Source organism: Dermacentor variabilis, chromosome 9 (assembly GCF_050947875.1).
Source record: "Dermacentor variabilis isolate Ectoservices chromosome 9, ASM5094787v1, whole genome shotgun sequence".
In the NCBI taxonomy this organism is placed as follows: domain Eukaryota; kingdom Metazoa; phylum Arthropoda; class Arachnida; order Ixodida; family Ixodidae; genus Dermacentor; species Dermacentor variabilis.
In genome coordinates this window covers 83,037,281-83,065,083 of record NC_134576.1, presented here as the reverse complement: position 1 = coordinate 83,065,083, position 27,803 = coordinate 83,037,281, and the positions used below count along the sequence as shown (strand labels likewise).

The 27,803-nt window shown below is 47.7% G+C and overlaps 1 protein-coding gene across 1 annotated transcript in view; it reads right to left on the bottom strand.

Annotated features, from left to right (window-relative positions):
• The window catches only part of LOC142558416 (calcium-activated chloride channel regulator 1-like), a 114,999-nt gene that overhangs the window by 20,589 nt on the left and 66,607 nt on the right, over positions 1-27,803 (bottom strand). Inside the window, exons 8-11 of the mRNA XM_075670552.1 lie at positions 25,944-26,162; positions 19,681-19,948; positions 15,398-15,574; positions 41-160 (exon numbers count right to left, since the gene is read on the bottom strand). Of these exons, the coding sequence (XP_075526667.1) occupies positions 41-160; positions 15,398-15,574; positions 19,681-19,948; positions 25,944-26,162 (784 nt within the window). The remainder of the gene's footprint in view (positions 1-40; positions 161-15,397; positions 15,575-19,680; positions 19,949-25,943; positions 26,163-27,803) is intronic.

Sequence of the window (27,803 nt, the reverse complement as noted above, 5' to 3'; positions counted from 1 at the left end):
GTCTATGTAAACGCCTCCTCCGCAAGCTGGAGTGACGAACCTTTTTCCCGCCACTGGCGCAGCTCGGGGTCCTGCTGCTCAGTGGAGGCTAGAGCTTGGAAATCCACAGGGCCATCAGGCACAGCGCTGATCCGTGACAGTGCGTGAGCTGCCTGGTTTTCTGTCCCAGAGATATGGTGGATGTCGGTAAAAAATTCGGAGATCAAGGAAAGTTGCCGAAGCTCACGTGCTGAGCACGAGGAAATATTGTTCTTGAATATGAAGGCTAGCGGCCTGGGGTCAGTCGGAATGTAAAACCTACAGCCCTCAAGAAAAAAAACCGGAATGATTGACAACGGATTAGATGGCCAACATGTCCCTCGCGAAGGTGCTGTAGCGAGCTTTTTTATGTTTGAGACGCTTTGAGAAGAAGCCCAGTGGTCTCCAGTCTGTGCCATCGTGCTGCTGCAGTACTGCGCACACTGCCGTTGTCGATGCTTCTATCATAAGGCGAGCTGGCGCATCGGGCAAGGGATGAATCAGCAACACTGCAGTCGCGAACCGCGTCTTGGCTTGCTGAAAGGAGTGTTCGTGCTTCGAGGACCAGTGGAAGGTAGGCGTTCTTTTTTTGGGGTCGCGACTGAGCACGTTGGTAAGTGGTTGAAGAACTTGCGCACAGTTTGATATGAGGAGCCAGTGAAAATTTATGAGCGTTGGAAACTCGCACAACCTTTGAAAAGGTTGGAGAGGGGAAGTCCTTTATTGCGCGCACCCGTGATTCTTAGTGCCGTGATGGGCCTTGGTATGAAATGCGATTGTAGAGAAAATCCAGGGCTTCAACTTCGAAAATGCATTTCTGGGGCTTTAAGAACAGGCTGTGTTAATCCAGTCGCTCAAATAGAAGGCGAAGGTGTTCTTTGTGCTCTCCGCCTGTGCCACTTGCAAAGACAATGTCGTCAAAGTAGACAAAAATGAACGGGAGTCCGCGCTTAACCACTTCAGTGAACCTTTGAAAAGTTTCCGCCGCATTTTTCTGATAGTATCGCATATGGCAAAAGTCAAATAGGCCAAATGAAGTAGTGACTGCTGTCTTCAGAGTATCGCTCGGCTCGACAGGAATTTGGTGCTACGCATTCATCAAAAAAATCTTGCTGTATAATTTGGCTCCTCCGAGATCAGCGCCGAGGTCATGTATGCGGGGAAGGGGATATTGATCCGGAGTAGTGATGGCATTTGAACCTCGGTAATCAGCGCAAGGCTGCCCATTGCCACTGTCCTGCTTTGGAGCCTGATAAGGGAAGACCGATTGCTGGAGGAAGGACGGATAACCCCGAGCTGAAACGTGCGTTCGAACTCACGGCAGGCGACTTCCAACCTCCTTCGCGCTAGCCTCTGTGGCCAGGCGGCGACAGGTGTGCCGTTGGTGATGATACGATGCGTCACCTTGTGTTTCGCGGCAGCACATCGTTTCGGGGCTTCGTGAGTTGCGGGGACCCAGCAAATATTTTGTCTTACGTTGACAGCAGCGGAAATGTGCAGATGTCAGATGAGGTGGACTGTAGACCAAGTAAATCGAGGGATGTGACGTTATAATTCAGGCGCCAACCGCGAACACTGACATCTAGGTTGAAATGGCTGAGGAAGTCCGTTCCCAGTAAGGCAAAGTCGACGTCGGCGATCACAAACACCCATCTGTTCAAGAACCAGAGTTCGATGCCTAGTGTTCTTTACCGGAATCCATACGACACGAACACAGTGTTACTACTCAGTGTGCGGCGCGTGGGTGCGGATTTGCCGCGTTGGCGATCTGCAGCTGTGGTGGGAACGATAGACAGTTCGGCTCCGGTGTCGACGGAAAAGGAGGTACCGGTGATGCGGCCGACCACGAAGAATAGGCGGCTTGCGCGAGGGCCGATGTCGCATGCCGCCGTTAGCGACTGGCCGGTGCATTTCGCGTCCATGAACAGGGCCAGATGCAGAGAATTGCTTGTTCGCGAAAGCGATGGTGGTGCGAGCACAACTGTGGCGGCGAGTCACTAGGATGCGCTGCGAGACTGTGAAGGCGAATAGTTGCGCCGAAGTTGGTTGCCAGTATTGCCGCCCGTTGTCAGCTTCTCCCGCGCACTGGTAAGGTGGTTGACTGTTTCCTCCAGCTGCGTGAGTCGATCTCCCGCGCACTGGTAAGGCGGTTGACTGTTTCCTCCAGCTTCGTGAGTCGATCCCCTGGCTCTGGGACTCACGCAGCTGCGATAGAAGATTTGAAATCTATTTATGCGGTCAGCGAGTTCAGCTAGCCGATCAAGGCCAGTCTAGACGGAACTTGCCTATACCATGCGTGGGGACTGTGAGGGGCGTTGCAAGAAGCGCTGGCACAAAACTGGAAGCTGCAGCTGTCGTATGCAGAGTGCTCCCTCAGTAACTTACGCAACCCGTACAGGAGTTGTGACGGTCGTTGGTCGCCGAGTTTCTCAAAGAGGAGCTGTTGAGGCCTACTCTATAGCGGTGGCTCGAGGCGGTGCAGGACCGTGCGTTTCAGGTAGTCGTATGCTATGGCTGAAGGCGTGTCGGTTAGCCAGTCGTCTATAGCATCGGCGATGACCCGTGCTATAGACGACGGAATAGATTTGAAGTAATGATCCGGAGTTGATCGAAAAAGGGTCTCTACTTGCATAACCCAAACGTCAGCATTGTTGGGCCAAAAACTGGAAAGCTGAAGCTCTGCGGCGGTGACAGGAGACGTAACCATGGCGTCATCTGTATCAGCAGGAATAAAAACAGCGTCGTACGTGGCTAGTATTCCAAAAAAACTAACCTAAAGGTCCTTTATCACCACTTGTTGGGAGCTCTGTTTAGCGGAGGCAAGGAATGCACGTTTTGAGAGCTTGAGAACGGAGAATCGACTGGCTTTATTCAAGAGTGAATTCAGGATTGTTGAGGGGCAGTGTGGCGCCCCAGTAGGGCAGCCGCTTCTGTTGCAAGAAAGAGCAGATATTATTGGCCCCTACGGCAGAGCAAACTGTATTTCCGGGGCACTGTTGGGGAAACTACGGGGCGCATGGTCGCTGTACATTAATGATATGGCAATAACTAGGCTATCACAGTATAAATATCTAAGAGCATACACATAATTTTAATTGGCGGCGTCATGTCGACTACGTAATAGTTAAAGCAGGCCAGATACGGAGGTTTCTTCTCTGAATTGCAGATACATTTATTTGAACTTCTAAGGAGCTACGTTATTAGACATTCGTGAGGTCGCGCCCTTGAGTACGCATGGTTGTTTGGGACCTACCAATATGGAAGACGTCGCTAAGTTTTAAAGGGTGCATAATTTGCCAACTTGCTTTGTCGCTGGACAATATGACAGAAACCTTAGTGCCACCCGTGTAAAAGAGGCTGTGAAGTCACATAGTTTAGACCATCGTCGTCGTGCAGTTCACCTGAAAATTTTCTAAGATATCTACTGCTCTGTTGTTGGCATCCACAGGGGCGAGTACCTGAGGGAACCTACACAGCGAGGTGACCTCAAGCAGAGAGTACGCGAATACTCCTATAAAACGGAATTATTTATTATTTCGTTCTTTCGACAACGATTCGCAAGTGGAACCGGTTGCCTCTTTCGATTGTAGTGGTTTCTTTTAATGATGATTTCTTTTACATGGTTAACTAGCTGATTCGATTAGCTGTACTTTCTGCATGCCGTGAATGATTGACATTGTTTAAGGTGTCACTTTGCGTTTGTTGATTGACATATAATTTTTTTCGATAGTTCTCACTTACATTTTAATTTTTGCTTGTCTGCACTTTTGTTCCGTTGAATCATTTGCTAATGTGATGTTAACTGCATCTGAATGATGTGTATGCAACTAATTTCCCCTTCCCTATCTGTTTATAACGCCTGCTGGCGATATGGCCACAACCTCAATAAATAAGTAGAAGGCCCTCACCCCACTTGTATCAAACATTAGGTAAAAATCAGTGCTAAGAAGACAGACGCTGTACAAAACAAGCACAACTCAAAAACCGATGTTAGCAATAATGTATCACACATAAAAACGTCCAATAACACGAACAGCATTTGATCAAATATAAAACACTTGTAGAGGCTTGTGGCGGCGCGTCAATTGTAAGCAGCAGGTCCCGTGTTAAGAATATAACTAGCCCCGCGTGAAAGTGCCACAAGAATAAAACACGCTAACGCGGCCGGCCTCATTGGCCGCATCTCCGAACCCCTTGTGGGAACCATCGGCAGCCTGACTGCTCAGATAGAACATACCCTTAGCGCGCAGCTTATCTATCGGAGTGCCTCCACACACCTAAAGCACTAGAGATATTTGACGGTTCCGTTCAAGAAATTTCTCAACCGCCTTTTTCTTTTATGCAGTCCTTGACAACCAATAATAATTCTTCGGAGGAAACAGAATATATCATTTCTTGCACGTCTTCTAAAAATATAGATCCAATCCTCCGATTTCCAGGCAATACCTTAGCGGCATACCCCTAACATGTTGTGTTAAAGGGATCCTCTAACATGGAAGCTTAGTAAAGTGCGTTTTACGAAAATCTACTCATTTATTTCACCCACGTGCCGATTTCTGTGATGGCTGGTCCGAAAGGAATAAGCGCTACAGCTTTCTTCTGCTGGCTATCGGAGTAAGGACTGCCAAAATGCTGTGTGGAAGGGTTTCTACTTTTGATGTTCCTCCTGTAAGGCCGCCCATTTGGAGTTGCTGTTTCAATAGTACCTGCCCAAAGAAACACCATTCCATTGTTTTACTCGTTCAATTCATTTCGGCCGGGGCTTCGGCAGTAAAGGTCAAGAAATGTTACATAATTTCTGGGCCATATGTGAATTCTCACTAGCGTAATGTGTGTAACGAAAGTCATCATCATCATCAGCCTGGTTACGCCTACTGCAGGGCAAAGGCCTCTCCCATACTTCTCCTACTACCCCGGCCATGTACTAATTGTGGCAATGTTGGCCCTGCAAAATTCTTAATCTCATCCGCCCAGCTAACTGTCTGCCACCCCCTGCTACGCTTCCCTTCCCTTGGAATCCGGTCTGTAACCTTTAACGACCATCGGTTATCTTCCCTCCTCATTACATGTCCTCCTGCCCATCCTCATTTCTTTTTCTTGATTTCAACTAAGATGTCATTAACCCGCGTTTGTTCTGTCACCCAATCTGCTCTTTTCTTATCCGTTAACGTTACACCCATCATTCTTCTTTCCACAGCTCGTTGCGTCGTCCTCAATTTGCGTAGGACCTCTTTCGTGAGCCTCCTGGTTTCGGCCACGTACGTGAGTACTGATAAGACACAGCTGTTATACACGTTTCTCTTGAGGCATAATGACAACCTGCTGTTCATGATCTGAGAATGACTGCCAAACGCACCCCTCCCCATTCTTATTCTTCTGATTATTTCAGTCTTATGATCCGGATCCGCGGTCACTTCCTGCCCTAAGTAGATGTGTTCCCTTACCACTTCCAGTGCCTCGCTACCTATCGTAAACTGCTATTCTCTTCCGAAACTGTTAAACAATACTTTAGTTTTCTGCTGATTAAATTTAGACCCAGCCTTCTTCATCACCTCTCCAGGTCAATGAGCATGCATTGCAATTGGTCCAATGAGTTACTAAGCAAGGCAATATCATCAGCAAATGGCAAGTTACTAAGGTATTCTCCATTAACTCTTATCCCCAAATCTTCCCAATCCAGGTCTCCGAATACCTCCTGTAATCACGCTGTGAATAGCATTGCAGAGATCGTATCTCCCTGCCTGACGCCTTTCATTATTGGGATTTCGTTGCTTTCTTTATAGAGGACTACGGTGGCTGTGGAGCCGCTATAAATATCTTTCACTAACTTTACATATGGCTCGTCTACACCTTGATTCCGTAATGCCTCCATGACTGCTGAGGTTTTGACAGAATCAAACGCTTTCTCGTAATCAATGAAAGCTATATATAAGCTTTGGTTATATTCCACAGATTTCTCTATCGCCGGATTGATAGTGTGAATATGGTCTGTTGTTGAGTAGTCTTTACGAAATCCTCACTGGTCCTTTGGTTGACAGAAGTCTAAGGCGTTCTTGATTCTATTTGCAATTAACTTAGCAAATACTTTGCAGGCAACGGATAGTGGGCTGATCGGTCTATAATTTTTCAAGTCTTCGGCGTCCCCTTTCTTATGGAATAGGATTATGTTAGCGTTGTTCCAAGCTTCCGGTACGCTGGAGGTCATGAGCCATTACGTATACAGGGTGGCCACTTTTTCTAGAACAATCTGCCCACGATACTTCAACAAATCTGCTGTTACCTGATCCTCCCCAGCTGCCTTCCCCCTTTGCATAGCTCCGAAGCCTTTCTTTACTTCTTCCGGCGTTACTTGTGGGATTTCAAATTCCTCTAGACTATTCTCTCTTCCATTATCTTCATGGTTGCCGCTGGTACTGTATGAATCTACATAAATCTCCTCAGCCACTTGAACTATCTCATGCATATTAGTAATGATATTGCCGGCTTTGTCTCTTAACGCATACATCCGATTCTTGCCTATTACCAGTTTCTTCTTCACTGTTTTTAGGCTTCTTCCGTATTCTATCCATATTATAGTTCCTTATGTCGGCTCTCTTACGCTTGTTGATTAACATGGAAAGTTCTGCCAGTTCTATTCTAGCTCTCGGTTTAAAGGCTTTCATACATTGGCGTTTCTTGATCAGATCTTTCGTCTCCTGCGATAGCACTGGTATCCTGTCTAACAGAGTTAGCACCAGCTTCTATTGCCCACTCCTTATTGATGCCCATAAAATTGTCGTTCATTGCTTCAACACTAAGGTCTTCTTCCTGAGTTAAAGCCGAATACCTGTTCTGTAGCTTGATCCAGAATTCCTCTATTTTCCCTCTTACCGCTAACTCATTGATCGGCTTCTCAAGTGCCAGTTTCTTCCGTTCCCTCCTCATGTCTAGACTAATTCGAGTTTTTACCATCATATGGTCCCTGCAGCGCACCTTACCGAGCACGTCCACATCTTGTATGATGCCAGGGTTAGCGCAGAGAATAAAGTCTCTTTGATTTCTAATCTCGCCATTGAGGCTCCTCCGCGTCCAATTTCGGCTATCCCGCTTGCGGAAGAAGGTATCCATTATCCACAAATTCTTCTGTTCTGCAAGCTCTACTAATAACTCTCCCCTGCCATTCCTAGAGCATATGCCATATTTCCCCACTGACTTGTCTCCCAGCCTGGTTCTTGCCTACCCTGGCATTGAAGTCGCTTATCAGTATAGTGTATTTTGTTTTGACTTTACCTGTCGCCGATTGGCAGCAAAAGTAAAATGCTGTTAATACGTAAACAGTTTTGACACGTGTGCAGCGGCAAATAATGGAATGCCATAATATCAGCATATGGCCTTCGATAGCCTGCTGTCAACAATACCCTGCTATCAGCAATGTGATTGTCATAAAACTAAGGGCTAGAGCGAGCGCAGGCACCAGCTAATATTCGGACGATGGATGGCGTTCATCTTCAAGATGAAGAATGCAAGGTTATCACGCAGCGAAATCAGCTCACAGCGCCGCACGCGAGCCAGCCCAGCCTCGTTGTCCTTGTCATCCAAAGAATACTCGCACGTTTCACTCCTCAGTTCGCAGACGATGCCCGCTGGGCGAGTAGTGCAGAATGCTGACGGTAGAATGGCTTAAGGCACGCGACATGGGTCAGCTGTGTCTTTGTGGAGCGGTGACCATTGCTTGCGACGCTAGAGATAACATACATAACGTCACTGAAGCGCTCGGCAATGACGAATGGAATGGTGTAGCGGACCAAGATCTTCCGATACACACCACGTTTGCGGACCGGTGTCTAGAACCAGTATAAGCAATATAGGACACGGTCCGATGGCGGGCGTCGTGACGGATCTTTGAGCGCTGTTGAGATGTCAGAGTTCGGGGGCGTGCGTTGTGACGGACATGGGCTCGGCACAATGTCTCGCCAAGCGACTACGGTTGATGACTGGGCGAGTTTGTACTCCATTCTAAAAGTGGTACAGCGCAACATAAAATGGAAGAAAACAAGCCGAGCCGGGCAGATATAGGAACAGAGCGCACTGTTCCTTTATCTGGCCGGCTAGGCTTGTTTCTTTCTATGTTGTGCTGTACCAGTTTTAGAATGCCAACCGAAGTTTCCACGTCTGCCGTAAAAGAAAAATTGAGTCGACACAGACGCGAGGAGAGTCAGCGTAAAGCAGATAACATGGATGGTGACTTGTGGTCTCGTGCTTCGCGTTGTTGTAGGCTTTAGTTATTTTGTGCTTGTAGTCGACATAAATGGATAACATGTTCCCAAGAGTTTTGTTCGGGCGCTCTACGAGACCATTGGCCTGCGGGTGATATGGAGTGGCACGGTGCACCTGGCAGGTGGACAGGCGCAGGATCCTCTCAACATCGTCGGCGGCGAACTGGCACCCGCGGTCACTGATGATGACTCGTTGAGGACCGTGGCATAGAGTTATAAGGCGAAGCATAAACTGCGATACGTGGTAGGCCGTTGCTGCAGGTACTGCCGCAGTTTCTGCGTAGCACTTCAGATGGTCGGCACAGACGACTACACACCGATTGGCATTGTCTGATTGCGGAAATTAGCAGTGTAGACCGACACCAACAGCCTCGAAGGCAGAGCTTGGAGGCGGCACAGGATGAAGAAGTATGGGAGGCGCATTCGTGGGAAGCTTGTGAACTTGTCATTCTTCCTATGATTGGACGATGTTAGGAACGGCCGGCAGAGGTGCCGACATGCAAAGCTTTCTCAGCCAGCTGCAGTAGTGGGGTGGTCGTTTTCTAAGAACCGACCGTCAGTCTCCAGCCGAAGGGCGCCACTTGGTCTACTGTGGAGACTTGCTTTGAAACGGCGACAAAGCGTCGTTCCGCAGCCTCTTGGCATCACGATCTCTGTCTGCTGCGGCGACTCACTGTGTTAGGAGGAGAACACACTGAGTCAGCAACTCTTCGTCGCCGGAATACCGAGGCGAGGTTGACGAGCCAGGCTTTGTTAGTGAACTCGCCACCACCGACGTGGTCTGTCGGGAGTGGAGGAGTTCCCGAGGGAATGTATTTGGCAGCCCCGTCCCACGCGCCTTTCAAGACGCAAGACCCAGTTCTGCGAAGACCGCCTCACCTCGGTGGGGGCAGAGAAACCTGTGCGGAAGTGTGTGTGTAAGCCCTCCCGCTGAAAGGCGGCTCGGCTACGACGACTCTGGTCGAACGTTTTCCCTCACCTAGGGATCTAGGGAGGACAGAGTGTATTTAAGGAGCTGTTGCGCGGCTCCTCAGTGTGCTTTTCTGTCGCAGTCATGCTAGGCTGATGAACCGCAACGTCCGCATGTATATACTGCAAATAAACAAATATTCTTCGTTCTCGATGGGAACAAGTCTCTCACTTCCACAACGTCCTCAGCGTGGATGAGTTGGACGATGGCATCGGCCAGCTACCATCTAATTCATGCCCGACTCCAATCATTACAACGCCTGTGATTGGAGCCAATCACAGGCATCCACTCTCTCAGGAGGTGGACGGAAAGGGTGTGATCGCGTCTTCTATCCCCTCGGCGCCCGCCATTTCCCGCCAGTTTAGGCCCTGCACTCAGAAGGGAAGGCCGCATTTGGTTCGTTTGCCCGACGAGTAGGCTGCGTTGAAGGAACGGCAGTGGGAGCGGGCGACACGTCGTGCGTTCAGCTGAAAAACAGGTGGTGGTTTATGAACGCCGCCGGAAACTCGCTCGAGAAAAGGCTCGTCGTCGACGTGCCTACCTTGCCGTGAGGGAGCGTGAAGCCGAGGCGTTACGACAACGGAGAAGCCGCGGATCCCGAACTTCACTTGCACCCCTCCTCACAGTATTGGAAGGGCGGTCAATTCTTTTTTCGTGTCGAGTCGCATCTTGGGCCAGTAGAACTTTTGATGGAGGCGGTGAAACATTCGGACAAAGCCTATTAAGCTGCAGGTTCCGCCATTCCGCCATTGGGCGTCAAGCGAAGAACGTGCGAACGTGAAGTGCGTGGAACGACGGAAAGCGGGTGGGCTCCTTGGCCTGAATAATTTTTCTTGTAGAGGATGTCGTCATGGATTACGAAACATCTTGGGTTGGCGTGCTCTTTCGCATAGGCGAACAGGGGATCTAAGCCACGGTCGTCAGGTTGTGCGTGTTGGAATGTCGCGAGATCAGGGAATGGGGCGTCGATAGCGTCGATATACTGATCGAAGTTGTCGGCTTCGCACTCAGTCGTAGGAAGAGGTAGGCGCGATCTGCAGTCAGTCTCTGTGTGGCGGTTACCGCTTTTGTAGCGTAGTACCAAGTCAAACTCTTGTAAGCGCAAAGCCCATGGCGCAAGTCGGCCATAGGGGTCACGTAGGCTCATCAATCAACAAAGGGAATGATGGTAGTTGGTGACTGTGAAACAACGGCCATATACGTATCCGCGAAGCATGCGAACGGCGAAAACCACTGCCAGGCACTCCTGTTCTGTCACTATATAGTTGCGATCTGCCTTGCTCAATGAACGGCTTGCATAAACAACCACGAGTTCAACATTGTTACGACGTTGCACGAGCCGTACCCCAAGGCCAATTCTGCTGGCATCGGTATGCATTTCTGTGTATAAGAGCAAAAGAATCAAAGTGGCACCCCGGCCCCGATGTCAGCATCAACTTTAGTTGCGTAAATGGAGAGTCAGAATCCTGTGTCCAGTGAAAGGCACGTCTTTTTGCACCAAGTCAGTCAGTAGTTGTGCCCTATGAGCAAAATTTGAAATAAAGCGGCGGAGGTATGAGCACAGGCCCAGAAAACTTCGCAGGTTCCGAAGAAATTGAGCCTTCTTGTAGTTGCTGACAGCGGCGGCTTTCTGCGGATCCGTTCTAGAGCCATGTTTCTCCCCAAAGTGTCCCAAAACCAGTGTTTCGCGTTCTCCAAAAGATTTCTTAGTTCAGCGTCAGTGCAGCTTTCTCCGGACAGGTTAGAACAAGACCAAGGTGATGGTTATGTTCCTCGAATGTTTGGCTAAAGATCACCGCATAGTCCAGATAACAAAAACATATTTCCCATTTGAGGCCTCGCAAAATTGAGTCCATATATCTTTCAAACACGACGGCGGCATTACACAAAACTAACGGCATAATTTTAAATTCGAACAAACCGTCTGGCGTTACAAAAGCTGTCTTTTCTTTGTGAGTCAGATCCATACGAACTTGCCAGTACCTGGATCGCAAGTTTACTGAGGAAAAATAAGGCACCGAATGTATGTAGTCGATAAAGTAATAGATGCGAGGAAGTGGGTGGACGTCCTTCTTGGTTATGGAGTTGAGACGTCGGCAGTTGACACAGAACCTCCATGACCTGGCATTTTTCTTAACGAATATAACAGGCGCAACCCAGGCACTCGACGATTCTTGCATAACGCAGGTGGTCAGCATCTCGATGACTTTCAATGAAATGACTTTGAACTCCGACGCCGGAACTCGGTAAGGCTTCTGCCGGAGAGGATACGCAGATCCGGTGTTAATCTTGCGATAAGTGTGCGAGCTCGGTACCTGAGTTCGGTGTGCTTTCTGTGCAAAATCAAATATTTAACGCGTCTGGCCAACAATGTAACTAAAGCTCTGCGCTCCTGCGAGGGAAGAGTCGTGCTAATCGTTTTTAAAAACTCCAATTCTGTCACGGAGATACAGCACGATCAGACTTGGCGCAGTTGCTTAGGGCTCCACTGCAAATGCCACACTCCTTTTCAAGCAGTGCAATGCACGTACTCTCCGGGAGCATGACGGACTCGGCTTTACAGTTCACCACCCATAACTATAATTTTCCGCTAGCAAGCGAAACAAGGCAGTGAGGCGCAAACATGTTTTTCTTCATACTATGCTAGGGCAATGGCTCAATCACAATATCGATTGAACCGGTAATCGCGTTGGTTGTCGATCCATTAACTAGCATGCTGGTCATGGACCAAGGCGGAAGAGCTGAACCTTTTATTATTACATCGAAGGGGTCGCTTCGACAGGGTGGCTGCTCGGTGAGAGTAGACAATAGGACTTTCCCGGTTCCGCAATTCAGTACTGCACGGCACTCTTGCAAAGAGTGGATGCCAAGGATAACGTCATGCGTGGGATGAGCAAGTGCTGCAAATTCTGCCTTGAGGGCCTTCCCAGTGACACACAGACACGGTATATACACCGATTAGACACAAAGACGCGCAGCTTACTGCACGAAAGGTAGTAGGCTTGTCCCTATAAAAGGTAAGATTTCGGTAAAGTTATTTCCTGAAAACTAAACTCTTAACAGAAACAGTTGTTCTGGTGTCTATCAGAACCATTGTGGTAACATCGTCAACAAGCACATGAACCTTGTTTTGAAACGTCGAAACTTCCGGAGGCCTACTTGTGTGTAATGAGGTAGTCCAGCTACCTTACCTTCATCGGCCGCGCAGGCTAGTTCCCCAGTGGCCGATACGAAAGCTGCCGCTGGGACCATGCGCGTAGTAGGTGGCGTCAGGCTTCGAACAGAGGCGAGAGGGTTACTACGGACGTTCTGCCGGTGCGCGGACTTCTGGGAATTTCAATCCGAAGGCCAGATGGTGTGATCGGGCCGTTGGCTTCGCCATGGGAATGTCGCGGATCGCTCGGAAAATGCCGTATGCGGGCGACTTCGCGTAGCGCAGAACTGGGCGATGTGTCCACGAACGCCGCACTGGGAGCACACCGTTCACGCGGCATACGAAAAGTCACGGTATTGTGGGTGTAGCCGGCAGGCAGTTTCCCATTCTAGAACGAAATGAGACGGTCGACTGTTGTAGCTGTAACTGTCACGGTGCGCATAAGGCGGCTCGACGTTACAGGCCATTGGTAATGAAACCCTTAGCGAGGCTCGTGGTTGGAGTAGCTGCGCTCGTCGAAACTCGCAGCATGGATAGTTGTGGATGGTATATGACACTGCGCGTATTTAGCTTGCACGGGAACAGAAGCATGCCGACGTACTTCCTCGCCTACAGGACGAATGGCGGAGGAAAGGCCAGCAGGTAGTGAATCATGGCATACATCGACGGTGGCGACCGTCGACCGTGACGTCGGCCAGACGTCCAAACTTCGAAGTGATGCAACGTGTTTTAAGGGCCTCGAAGGTTTGATTGATCACGTCAGCTACTGATGCCCGACTGTCCTTGTCTATGAAGAAGTGGCGAAAATCCTCGGCAATATTCCTTTGAGAATATGGCACACCTTGTCTTCTTTCGCCATTTGGGAATCCACCGACTTGCATAGTTTCAGCATCTCTTCAACGTACGTTCTCCAAGCTTTCCCGGTGACTTGGGCCCACTGCGACAACGTGTACTCCGCGCGTTTCTTCTTCGTTTCTGGGCCGCCAACGGATTTCTCAACTTCTTCCACAAGTAGTTCCCAGGTTGTCAAAGTGTCTTCATGTTTCTCAAACCATAGTAACGCAGCAAAATCAAGGAATAACGAAACGCTAGACAACTCGCTAGCAGCATTCGGACCATCTATCCACATCGCTGCCGGGCTTTCCTGTGATGGTCCGCGGCTGCCTGTGGCGTTGAGGAGAGACCCTGGCGGATGGTTGCTGGGTGTCTCGGTTTGAGTTTATTTCTTTAGTTAGTGCTGCCAAGTCCGCCCGCAAGTCCACGGCCGCGGCTAAGCTAGTACTGTTATGCTTGCGTCGTTGGCAAACGGTGTCCGTCAGGTAGCACTAGGTAGTAGGTGGCCTACCGCACACCTTTCAACACAGTTGTGACGATGTATTGCGTTTAATTACAAGATGAAAAATGCAAAGGTATCGCTTAGCGAAATGAGTGCACAGCACCGGGCGCCAGCCAGTCCAGCTTCGTTCTCCTCTTCATGCAAACTCCACTCGCACGTTTCAACATAACAGATGCATTTGGTCATCTGTTGATTATCATCACATGACGGCGGGTTACCCTACCTCTAAATGACATCAATAATGTCTAAAGTGACTTTGACTTTGAAAGGCTCTTATAAATGACGGTAGGTGTCGTTGAAGCTAATTGAGGGCGTTTAATGGTGGATATGTATTGGCTGTCAGGTTAACATTTGTTATGCGCTGAAATTGCTTAGCCTTCAACTCTTGCCTTTGGTGTAGTTGGCTAATGCATGCTCTCGCAATCATTCACCACCATCGGTCAGTGGGTTTTACTAAAAGTCACCTTTCTTTTTTTATTTATTTGGCTCCTTAAACAGTGCCTAACATGAGGTCGATGTCAAAGACCACTCGGCCTGACGAATCCTCGACCCCATCTACAGATATACAGAAAACATAGTTACAGACTATATTAAACACATGCGCCAGTTCGCGGAAACCGCACGCGATTCCGTGAAAGCTAACACGCAACAAGTAGAAACATAAGAAATACGGCATATAAACGAACATTACAGTTGCCATCTGATACATCTGCAACAGTGGGAACTTTTTCAAAGGTATCGAAGAATAAAAACAATATTATTGATCTATTTATGCTTGAATGTCAGACAAGGCAACGATATCTGGAATATACCATTTAGTAGCTAATTAGTGGTCGCCCTTTACTGGCTAGTTTTCTGTCCTTTTTGGCGCTGTTTTACACATGAGAATGCTACACCGCTGCTGCATTATTCCTATGGTCCTTTCGAAACCGTAGATATATGCATATTTCTGATAGCGTTGTTGTTTGTGAAAGGCGATATACCTGGCCACAATAAACGCTGTCTATTACCTCTGGTGAACGCTTTCAAGGGCTCTTTGTAATGGTTATCGGTAAGACACAGTATTCCTTTATTTCAAAACCACCACAAGAGGCAAACTGTACTAACACCAACACAACTTGCTCCTCGGTCGCCCCACCTTTAAAGCAACAGTGGTAAAGAGACTGAGTTGCAGGCGCTTCGTACCGTGGTTCGTGCAGTTTTCCCTCCGTATTGGCATGGAAAACTTCAACGACCTTCGTTTGCACGCGCAAATCCTCTCAGTTTCTACGCATATAAGCAGAGTGCTCAGCGATTGAAACGCTATGCTCATACCGCGGGCATCTGCCGACACTTTTCGGACGCCGGGTGCGACTCTGGAGACACCGGCTCGACACGTTTTCGTATCCCTTGAAAGGCGAGAGCCTTCGTGTTGTAAATCTTGCTGCGTTCGGCTGCACAGCGATTGGCCCAGCACTGACCAGTGGCGCGAAAAGCGCCCACAGCGCCACACGCGCCGAGTATCGCTTTTCAGTCGGCGAGAATTGTGCAAAGAATGCCTTTAAAGCAAGATTAAACACATTTATGACATACGTGTCTGGCTGTAGTTCACTAGTCATGATCGTAATAAACGCAAAAGGGAGAGACGTAATTATCTCACGAAAACGTACAAATGACCAACTCACCGGGTCGGGGACGATTATGAACGGTGATACTAGATTCAGGGGGGAAGCCTGGAATTCGGTGCGCGTGCCTGGTCTTGCTGTCTCCGTAAATGTAAGCAAAGATAGAGTACCGTCCCGCACCCGTGAACTGCGTGAAGTATCCACTGTAGATACCATCATTACTGTGCACGTCGAGATCTGCGAATTTAGGAGCAAGAGCTGGTGAACACGCACACAGCATTCGCCTGCCCTTACACGAAAGCAAGTCCGTATACTGTAGTTATGCGACGTCGTCTGTAGCACAAGGTTGCTTGTCTATTCCGAACAACAGCAAGTCTATTTCGGTTCTTCACAGGTATATAGGATATTTAGCGTCGCAAGTTTATTACTGCCACGATAATGACACAATTGTGGCGTATACATACGGCCAGCACCGCCGTAATGGCCTCCGTGATAAGTCTCGGTATTAACGTCGCAGAACCAGTCAGACGCATAGGCACTTCAAGGTCATGGAATACACTGTGGATGCTAAAGCGCTAAGTTTGGCAAAAAAATATAAACTATGGGGTTTTACGTGCCATAACCCCGATCTCATTACGAGGCACGCAGTAGTGGTGGACTTCGGAAATTTAGACCACCCGGGGTTCTTTAACCTGCGCCTAAATCTAAATAGACGGGTCTTTTCGCATTTCTCCCCCGTCGATGCGGCTGCCATGGCCGGGATCCAATCCCGCGACCTCATGCTACTAAGCCCCCACCAGGTAGCCACTAATCAACGGCGGCGGGTCGACATGTCAGAGAAAAGAGACCAGTACGTCATGGCATAACCTGGCATAACTGTCTCATCCCGAAGGGTTCTTTAGACGCGAGTGAGGCACAGTCCGAATCAATTTACCGACAAATATTTTGAGGACTGAGGCGCTACTGTCGGGAGGTGTTTATTGGAGGAGCAAGCATGGGCGATCGGTTGTCATGATCGCTGTGGCTGGTGCGTGGATTTGCCTGAACAGCGCATATCTGGCCTTAAATCGTCTCAAAGTCATTTCACAAATAATAATCCAACGTCTCGCGGTGATTACGCGTGATCGCCCAGGCTAATTGCCTTGCTGTTTTCAAAAAGCTATATGAGTGCTTGGAAATCGATAAAAATTAATTATTGTCAAATAAACAAAATTGAAGCTGAAAAATACAAAGATTCCATAAATACGCAGGTAATAACCACAGGTTCATCGCAGGTCATTGGTTGCAACGCCGGCATTTTCCTTAACAAGTTTTGTAGCAAACACTATGACAGTCCATTCTGCTGTGAAAAGGAAAGAACAGAAATGAGGTGCAAAAAAAGGAGAAATTAAGTGGACGCACAATGACCCTATAGTTATTGACTTCATTAGTGGAGCCCTGGCAGTGTTGTGTTCGAATGCGCGTTGTGGTCAGGTGCACTAGCATCGGGTGGGTATACCTGAACTCCCCAGATTTTATCTAGGGACTTTATCTAGGGACCTTAGGCATAGCGCGCATGCGCTGACTTAAGCGTAAGAGACAATAAAGGTGACGCTGACTAGAACGGTTATCTGTAGATCTCATCTCGTCCTTGCCCCCGTGTTTCGAGCCGCCTTTGCAGGCTGCTAGTTCTGCTCCGAGGCAACTTTCACCTCGAATGCCACATCGATTCCATCGCGTTGCCCACGTGCATTGCTGGAGTACTCTCCGAGAAGTTTCAGCGCAAGTCTTAAACCTTGCTACCGTCGTGAACGCTACATTCTCAATGGCCAAAACTGGGCCGTCTGACGAAAGCTTCCGGGGCCTGCGAAGTAACCGTCGATGGAACGGACTAGAATACTGTTTTCGAAAAAAAATTGCTGAAATGCAGGCGCGTAGCTACTGGTAGACGTCTATGGCTAGTCATGCCTCTTTTGACGTTATCGCGGTTGTTATAGGTGGAAATGTTTCAGAGAATAAGTATAACGCAAGAAAAGTCAAGCGATATGATCACGCAAGGTAGTAGGTTTGCTTTGTCTTGAAGCCATGTGTTGCTTCTTTAATTTTCTCGCGTGTTCACAGCAGCATTCTCAACAGCTTTTTTTACCGTAAGAGAGTGGTTCAGTGTCATTTGAAATATTTTTTGCAAAACCGTGATAAGTAAATGGTGCTTCCACTATTTTCATATTTTATACTCTGCGACAACCTACCATTGAAAAATAAAACATATAGATTAGATGCGACAAAGTAAATAACCGAAAATTAGCAGGACTGCGGCAACTCAAAAACAAGAACAAAATATGTTACGTTAGTCATGTGAATACCACGTCAAAGAAATTATTTTTCATTTCTCCATGCTAGTCTCGTATGCCAACTTTTGATGATAACTGCTGCACCAAATTTGGCGATTACCCGCCGTGGTTGCTCAGTGACTATAGTGTTGGGATGCTGAGCACGGAGGTCGCGGGATCGAATCCCGGCCACGGCGGCCGCATTTCGATGGGGGCGAAATGCGAAAAACACCCGTGTACTTAGATTTAGGTGCACGTTAGAGAACCCCAGGTGGTCGAAATTTTCGGAGTCCTCCACTGCGGCGTGCCTCATAATCAGAAAGTGGTTCTGGCACGCAAAACCCCATATAATTTTTTTTTAATTTGGCGATTATAAACTAAATCACAGAATCAATGGCGCTATACCACGGAGCAATAAATGATGTGTAAAGGTACCTCTAGCGATCTCCTCTCCACTTCAGATAGGTGAGAAAGATGTGCTTAAACCCAATCGCCGCGAATTGGCATTCACGAAATCCACTGCGAGTGGCGTCCTTCACTTCTCTATTCGATTTCTTTGCGCATTGACTCCTTCTCTGTGGTGAAACACCCACGTGCATATCCTTTTTCTTCATTTTTCTTCGGGGGGGGGGGGGGAGGAGTCGGGGCCGGGCAGGACGTCCACATGACACCTTTGAGTGGGATGCATTTTTCATTGATGCCAATTGTTTTTGACATCGATTTATTTTACCGTAACTATACGTGGTGTGCGTAGCAAGTAGTTGTGTGCGAAACACTTGGCAGCAGCTTAAAATAGTGCAAATAGGGTGAGTGTAGCACAGAGCATGTGCCCCGCGGTATGTGGCGCTGTTTAATTAACCTCCTTGAAACAGACCTCGATCCCTGTATTTCCGCCATTAGGGTGCGCGAACTTCACGGTGGCATCGCCAGATGGCGCGAGTGTCAAGAGTGAAGAGGAAGAGACAAGCCTGACTGCTCTACCCGCTTCATAAAAACTGCATTTCAGCTTTTCGCATATTTAGTCATTGTATAATACTTGTAGCTGTTTTCTTCTTGTTTCATGTCTAGGAAAACAAGTTTGCGGTACAGCAATTTATCAACGGCAGCGTAGACAGCAAATATTTTTCTGTCGACGAAAGCAGCGCTGCTTGTGGTGGCGCGATACACAATTTATGACTTCGGTGCAACCACCGGCAGGGACACAAAATAGACCTCGGTGTCCGGGGATTGACGCTAATGCCGGCGCTAATCCATTCGATTCATCTGAATAGCACACAGTTATTGCCTATGGCTTTCCTGCATTCGACATGATGAGGATGCAAAACAGGTGCGAAGAAACTAGGGCAGTGAGACACAGGGGTACCGGACCGATTTTACTACGGCTAAGCGTGTCCGCCAATGAGACAAGTTCAGGAGCCTCAGCAATTTATGACTGCAGCAGGCTGGAGCGGTGCAGGACATTCCCGGGCACCATCATGCAAGGGTGGGGGGGGGATCATTTCCGCACCTTAGTACTAAAATCTCCAGTAAAAAACAAACGTACCCACCACGAACATGGAGCGAAAAACAGCCGCAACATAAGTTTAACAACTACGCTTGCTAATGCACGAATAAATGAAACTTGTGTATTTGTCTACGCCATTTCTGTACCCGAGGTCCCATAAACCCTTCGCAGCGCGCGCAAGACATTTTACGTACGCCACCGTGGTTGCGTGCGTGTTACAGCCTACCGGATAGTTCGAGGAATCTGGGCGGCATTAGTTCAAATACCTCTGCATTGAGCGTCCCTGGTAGCAGAAAAAAAAGTTGTCCGATTAGAGTCGCAGCTCGAAATTAGTGCTGCGGTAGTGGGAAAGGCTAGCTGCAGCCAATAAGTCCTCCTTTCATAATGGAATGCCTGGTTGGATCTTGTCGGCGTGATTTGTTGTTTGTATCTTTTTTTGTACAACAAGCATCATACTATATCAATATATAAAATGCGCAGCGCTATGTGCCAAGTTTAACGAGAAGAAATTATTTCAGCGATGCTCTTACCCTGACCGCTGTCAAACAGTGGAATGCACCAAATCCCCTGCGTGTTGATCACCACCGCCATAACTTTTGCGCCAATGACAACTTTCTCGCCTTTCCACACATAGACGTCTATGAATGCTTCATCAGGTGCTCTAACCGGGTTCTTTGGCCCTCGACTTGCAGCCAATACCGGCATCTTTGTAGGGTCTCTGCCTTCGGACATGACCAGGATGCTGACATTGACTCGGTCCGTGCTTGAGCTCTTCACTTGAAGCATCCATGTACCAGCCTTGAAATATAAAATTAGTCAACCAGTCAGTCAATCAGTTGATCAGTTGCTGGTTCGGTCAGTAACTCACTCGGTCACGCAATCAGTTATTTAGTTGGTCAGGCAGCCAGTCAGTCACATCACCATTACCTAAACCACCCACACCTTAGCTGCTGTGGTGTTGCACTGCTAAGCACGAGGTCGCGGGATGAAATTTCGGCAGCGCCGGCCGCATTTCCATAGAGGGGCGGGGGGGGGGGGGGTGAAATGCAAAAACCCCTGCGCCCCGTGACACCTCGGATGACATTCCGTGACATTGTCCCGTGATATTCGGGACACCTTAAAGAACCTCAGGTGATCAAAATGAATCCGAAGTCCACCACTACGGCGTGCCTCATAATCAGGTCGTGGGTTCGGCATGCAAAAGCCCCATAATTGTAACCATTACCTAAACCACAATAAAATTGCTTCTTTTGTTCTATTTCTGGCAAACGCTGGAAATTATGAACAGAGAAAGGAATTATGGAAGGAACCGTCCTTGATGACCATCAGACACAACGCGGAGCCTTGCTCGCGTGCGCGTTGTCCAAAGCGCGAACGCACTCACGTCCACCCTGTCACGCTCGCTTGAGGACCACCACGCACTTTCGCGGGCCACGACATGCCTGACGACGTCGTATGGGAACTGGAGGCGCTCTCAGACCTGACACAGCGCACCTAATTTGTCTTCGGCAAAGTGCTTTCAAAAGTGCGAATCTGCGTCCCGCAAGTGGTGGCCTTCCAATCGGCGACGCTTGGCCTCTGTAGCCCGTTCGGCAGCCCTCGGCTTCGCCTACCGCTTCTTGGCCAAGCTTATCAATTCGACCCGTCGCTTCACCTGCTCCTGCCTCGCCGCTTTGGTACGCATCGCGTACCTCTGCAGTACCTCAATGTTCCTCTTCCACTTGATACTTCTGGAGGGCCCATTTTTGTATCTACAAGTGGAGGCCTACGCGCAACACGGCAAAACTGGCTCAACCGAGCCCCGTCTACTTGTGGCACGCAAACCCGCACAGGGCCCAGTGGAGGAGCCAAGCACTAGCGATGCGTGAGCGAGCGCGTGAGAGAGAGAGCATGCGCGTGGAGCGAGGAGGGGGCCGAGTCAACAGCGGCCGCCTAGCAGGCACATTAAGGAGCGCGCGCATCGGCGACAAACTCGGTGGCCTTGGACGGCCTCGCATTTGACCTTCGCTGCTACTAGGTCCAGGAACGCTTCACGTTTTAGAAGTGCATTCTTGTATACAAATGGACAGTGTGGATTCAATAGACAAACAGAAGTCGGAGATGGCACAATAGGACAAAATTTCCACCTCACAGGTGCTGAATTTCCGCAAGATGCTCATACTAGAGGAATGGTAGAAAAAACTTTAAGACAGTACATCCAGAGGCACGATAGCTGTAAGGTCATAATCACAACATGAAAGAGCACTATAGTAGAATGTTATTTACCGAACTCACAAAATACCACCACGGGATCTAACGCAATAAAAGTGTTGTTTAAGTCTTAAGAAAAGATTAGAAAGAAAAGATTAGTCTTAAGGAAAGAATAGAAAAGAAAATATTGGCACTCAGTTCCATCACAATTCGGAGGCTAGCTTAGCCAACCGCAATATGCAGTTGAACGCGGAGCCGGAAAAGAGTAGACGCCGCTGTGACTTGTTTCCGCTTCAATAATGGCGATGGTGGAAAAAAGGTTTCAGATGGGCCACAAGCAAAAGTTTGAAGCAAGGCACGTCTAAGTCAAACAAGATCGTACGAAGCCCTTGTGAGCAATTTTGGAATGCACGACAGTAAACTGTTAAAGGTTTTGCCAAAACCACGGTGCATAGCGACAACAAATGTTCGCATCCACAACACCTTGCTTCTGCTTCTGCTTGACCGACACCAAATCAAGAAGTTGATTTTAAATGTCAAATATTCTAGCAGTACCGCTGGCTTACGACGGGTTTGTGCATTTATTTGATTATTTGAAACTCATGACATGGTTTGACGTAATTAACAACACCTGTATTCGTGTATTTCAAAGAAAACCTTGGTGGCCTTGCGTTCCCGAATTCTATCATCCCCTCCCGCTGTGTTCGTTGCAGCCAATGTTTGATCTTCTCTTTCACAAACATACACCTGAAAATAAAATTGATGTCCACCTTTTTTGTAGCACGAAGCTACAAGATAAATCCACACAGGTTTCTCAGAAAGAAAGCTTCCGAGTTGTAGGAAATTTTATCCTGGTCGGGCAATGCGAAGTTTTCTTCAACCGCAAAGCTTTGTTTCTGAGAAAACGGTGTGGGTTTTCTTTGTAGCTTCGTGATAAAATAGGGATAGATGTCGTTGCTTTTTTTCTTTTCATGAACATCCCTCCACTTTGCGGGCCTCCGCAGAACTGATCTGCCAAACACAGACGCCATTCTGCAGCTTCCTCTCCCGTGTACTCTCCTAAAGTTCCAACAATTTGCCGCTGTCTTGAGAGGCCAGTATTGCCGCATTGCTCACAACTTGGAATTGCGATAATGCGTCAACGTTCCGATGTCGCTGGTGTGTCCGACTCATTATATCAAAGCAATGTTTTTGCCAATCGCAAAGCGTTTTCGTGTGCTGAGAGGGCAAAGTGACTTCCAGGAATATCAATACAGTGTCCAATGAACTGGCTTCGATAAGCTCCGTATAGCTGTTCACATTTTTGAGACTGAATTGGCTGAACACATGATGGACGTACCCGTTGTTACGATTGGCGTTTAGCACTGCTGTGCCCGGCATCCATCCCCGACAAATGAGGCTCCGCCGGCGAGCGCGCAGCTATGAAAGGCTCTCCACACTGGCATCGTTGTTTTTTCAGAACCAGGGAGCTGGCGACTAAATCAGACGAACGCCCGCTTGGACTAGACTCAACCCGACATAGACTGCAACGCGCAGACAAAGGAGCTCACTTGGAGGCGGTCAAAACCCACTGCCCTCCGTGGAAGCAATGAGTACAGCGAAGACCACTCTACCTGAACCTGACCCTGACAAACGGGCCGTCACAAATGGCCCACTAATTGATAAAAGGGGCCAACGCCAAGGACTTCCGTGGAAACGACGTCGACATCAAGTTCCCAGTTTATCACGACGTTGCCTCGTACAGAGCGGACGAATGCGCAACGTTGGAGGCGGAGTCCGACAGAAGGGTGCAACGTAATGGGCGGATTTCGCGAACGGTTCGACGGTTGTGGGTGGCTGAGAAGAACAGTGAATTTACGAAATGATGGAAAGGAGAAAAAAAGCGCTGAAAAGCGAAATTTTAGTGTTTGGGGGCGGGGGGTGGGGGTGCTCATGCTCGTACTAGTGCTGGTACTCGTGCTCGTACATGGAAACCCGCATCCCGTTAATTTGTAAATAAACCCTACTATAAAGGGAAAATCAGACATCCACCCGTTCGTAGCAATCGCTAGAATTGCTACATTTGATACAATTGCTGCAATTGTTGTCGACAAATACGACTTCGCCCTGCCAGCTGCTAGCCGCCTGGTTAGCTCAGATGGTAGAGCGGCTGCCCCCGAAAGGCGGTGGTCCCGGGTTCGAGTACCGCACCAGGATGAGTTTTTCTTCAACTCTGAGGCTTTTCTTTGGAGGAAACCGTATGGGTTTCCTTTGTAGCAATTGCTACGAACGGATGGATGTCTGATTTTCCCATTAATAATTACTTCTCTCCACCTTGTGGGTTTCCGCAGAACTGCTACGTTAAGTGGACACTTTTTCTCACCTATTTGACGCCACCCCGGCCCTCTCAATCACCTGACACCTGGGACATCACCAGCCACGGCACCTTAATGGCCGCTCGGAGCCAGAATCGCAACAGTACGTACAGTCCAATTCGTCTTTTTTAAGGACGCGGAACATTCACAAGGCACAAAGCTCTGCCGCAACGGTATTCAGGAACGCTTCACACTAGCTTGAGTGAACTGGGGCTAAGATGCATACAGAGCTGCCCATCATACTCGGATGCCTTACAGTCATCATATGCTGATCAATAAAAAGGGGGAATCTACGTGCTGTAGTTCAGTGTGACGGCGATCAGAACCAGCGGGGCTCAGGGCTCGAAATTGCAACGAAAATGGCTCTGTGCAGCAAATGTTATATAGATAAGACGCAAAATCAGAAACTATGCAGCATGCGCAAGAATTGGCCTTCCACACGCCGAAACCAACAACAGCAAGGCGTAAAAGCTCGAACAGTTTCAGGCGGTGGTTAATATTACAAGTGGAGGAGCACCTACGAAAGACTCAGCGGCGGCGGCATCGCGATAAAGTCGCATTTTCACGTTGTGGTGCATGGTTCAAATCCACGTCGCGGCTCTTCCTTTTTTTTGCTGCTGCTGCTGCTGCTATTTGTGTGATGTCGAAAAAGACTTTTCGTACTAAGAACTGACAATGGGAAATCAATGCTAGCAGCGCGTCCTTGCTACTGCCCAGCAGTCACATCTGTTGGACAACCGGCTCATCCGCATCAGTACGTTTGTTGCGATGTTTTTACCTGTGTGACATGTCAGAACAGCACAATAAACACACCTCAACCACGTGACCCGATGTTCCCACGGACGTGACTGCCCGGCAGCAGCGAGGCCGCACTGCTTCCTGTAATCTTGTCATGTCAGCTGTAAGCGGCGAAAAAGGTTTTCGCCAAGTCTGGTAAACTGGCGCCGACAAAAAAAAAAGCTTTACAGAATTATTGATCAGGTACTGAACCTACATATCCGGCGTGTCTATCCACAATATTACCTGAACGCTAATCAAAGGGCCCACTTTCGATCGTCGCTAGTAGTACTAGTAACGACTGACTGCCAGATGTTTAGCTTTCTCCCGCGAAATATTTCTTCATTTCGAGGTTTGAAAAGACGTATTCTTGTGCACTTTATTTATGTTCTATTATGAGCCTTTATCTAAAACATATTCAGCCTTTACAACAACTTCTTGCACACATGCGCACTGAATTCACAGGGCTGAATCCTCGTGAATTTGGTCAAGTGATATCGTCGGGTATAATGTGACAACAAAAACTTCGCGGAGTCGTTTCACCAAAGACGAGAGTTCTGACACGCATGCAGCGTTTGCAATTATGCTGTGTGGCACTTCTAAGAAATTGCTGACAAATGTAGGGCGCTACACTTTGCTCACGATGATGGGTTTTCGGGCACTTTTAGTGAGCACAATAGCAGAAACGTGGTAGAGTACGTGTTTTTGATTCAACGAATAGATTTCACATTGTATATCTCCTATACATTGCACAGTACCTACGTGATGTTCTGTTTTTCGCGAATAGTAGTAACTACAACATTCTTATCTAATCAAAATTATATATTTAGATTTCATACATGAATTTCTTCTTACATGCAAAATTGTTGCCTGCCACCGATCAAATTCGGCTCTTGCTATACCCAATTTTGCTTGCCTTTCGTTTTTGGATATTCTTACCTTGGCCGACCCCTCGCACTATTTTCCACGATTTAGCACTTTTAAAACATTCATGTCTTCTTTTAAGTCAGTCGTGTTTTGCGGCTAATTGTAGACGAATTATTAAAATGATACCCGAAAACATGGGTGTTTTTTTTTCGTTACATTTAGTAATAATTTGTCAGAAAGTCATGTTCGAATTTTTCAACATACTACCCATAAATTTGTTGCCAGAGTCGAGAGGGGCGCATTAGTTTGACTTTGGTTGGGGAGGCAAATTGCCTTAAAACGCCTCTGCGAGAGAGCGCAAAACAAGTTTGCAGCCCCATTTCAGACAGGCATTAAAACAAATGTATCTGAACATGGGCCGGGACAATGTAAGTTTTACTCAGGTTATTTTCCTTTTCACACTTGAGGAATTGTCAGAGGGGCCTGCGCCCGCGCTACCGCCGTGATCGGCAGGCCATGAGGGCCAGCTGGTAAGAAATGAATAAAATCGAACCAAACCAATGTCGCTATTAGGCCAGTCCTGTATTCTCAGGATGCAGCCTTACCTTTGCAGGGCTGGGTATGGTGAGTATTTTTTGGAGGTCGGTGTTATCTTCACGACAGTTTTGACACCTTAGTCCGGTGGGGTCAACAAGCTGCACCGAGAGTGGACAGTTTCGACCGGAGGCGCAGCTTACAGTAACGACTGTGTTGTTTCCAATGTCATCATCAATAATGAATGTTTTCTCCAGAGTTCCCATGAAGTTTTCGCTTTCTGACATAACCTGCAAACCCAAGTGGTTGCAAATTTATTGACACTTCAAAGCAACATAACAACATCCTGTTTTCATCAAAACAATGGAGAGGGCTATGAATTAAAGTTCCCCTACAAAGCATCTTGTAAAAAAAAATCCAAGACAACGAAGCGCGTCTCTAGAAAGGAATAAGTAACATTAGCAAGGGTGCGCAAAAACAATAAGTAAACACACACATGATAAAGATCTTACTAAAAATAAAGAAAAAATACCGATGTAATAAAACATGTCAAGGTATCATTATAAGCTTTCCTTATTACGCAAGTAGTAATGTTTTGTTCCAGCAGAAGATAATGCATTTAGGGCTTCGCCATGCTGTTACGTTATTAACGTTTGTTGGGTTTTATTGTTAGGTTTTCATTAATTTTACAACATTTCATTGCAGGCCCTTTTGGCGACCATTCAAAAGTAGGAACATGATTTAAGCCATACAAAATAGAATGGTGAACAAAATCTTTTCTCGCGATTGAAAACGGAACCAATATACGATTAGAAAAGGGAAATGCGCGAATGACAAAGCGTAATTAAACACGAAACAATTGCCCCAGAACGATGAACATATGCTAACAGTTACAAGCAGATACAGAGACAAAGGTATAATTAGCTGTGTAGATTTTAACCCATAAATAAATGAGTGTAATGGTAGGAATCAAAGCAAAAATGAGCTATTTTATATTCGTGAAGTGCTCGGTCAAAAGCCTCGTCCATCAGTTTGGCAGGAAGTGATAGGTTGATTACAGGTAAACTCAATGGCCAAAGCGAAACCAGCGAACCCTTAAGTGAGACCTTGCGGAACAGCGACGAGGCCTGAACCGTAGCGGTTCATCTAGAATTCGTAACGTTCTTGCGAAGTCCCGGATTCTATAGGTGCCTGTGATGTCGGGGTTCACAACTATATCTACAATGTGATGCAAACTCAGTTGACAGACTCGTTCGCCTCTTTTCGAATGCAGTACGTCCAATCCTAGCACGCCGACAGCGTAGTTACTGGTCCACAGATATTTCTCTTGAAATCTTTGACCTCAAGAATATAAAACGCAGAAAATTCAAGGCGGTGTCCGAGAGTTGTCTTACCCACGGTGTCTTGGCGCTCTGCTCGGAATAAGACGCCTCTTAGTCGCGTATCGGAAACGTCTCTTACCAATAGAGTTTATCCCCTTCTGCTCATTATTTTTCTGCTAAAAAGACTTCTTTTGCAAGGCTATTGTTCTCTGAACTTTATTTTCAATTCATGCAGCTTACTTCACTTCGGAGTTGTCGCGGCTCTTTGCTTCACCGACAGCACTTGACGGCTGATCAACTCACCAAAAAGCCAGCACTGTTCTTATGGTGCAGCGCTTTACCAAAGACCAGATGGTGTTCTTCGTTGAAACAAATTGTTCTCTTCTTGCTGTTAGAGACCGCATAAATTATGTACTGTCAAACTGCACACTTATTTTGGGTGCCCTGTTGCGTAGATAATTACCAAGCAACTATAAGATATATTGCGATAAGGACACCAGTAAAAAACCAGCAAGGCAGCAATTCGTCCGACAACTACGGAGTTAAACGACTCTGCTCGTTGCAGCTGCGTTATCATCATACGGGGTAGGAGCTTTCTCTCAATGCCTC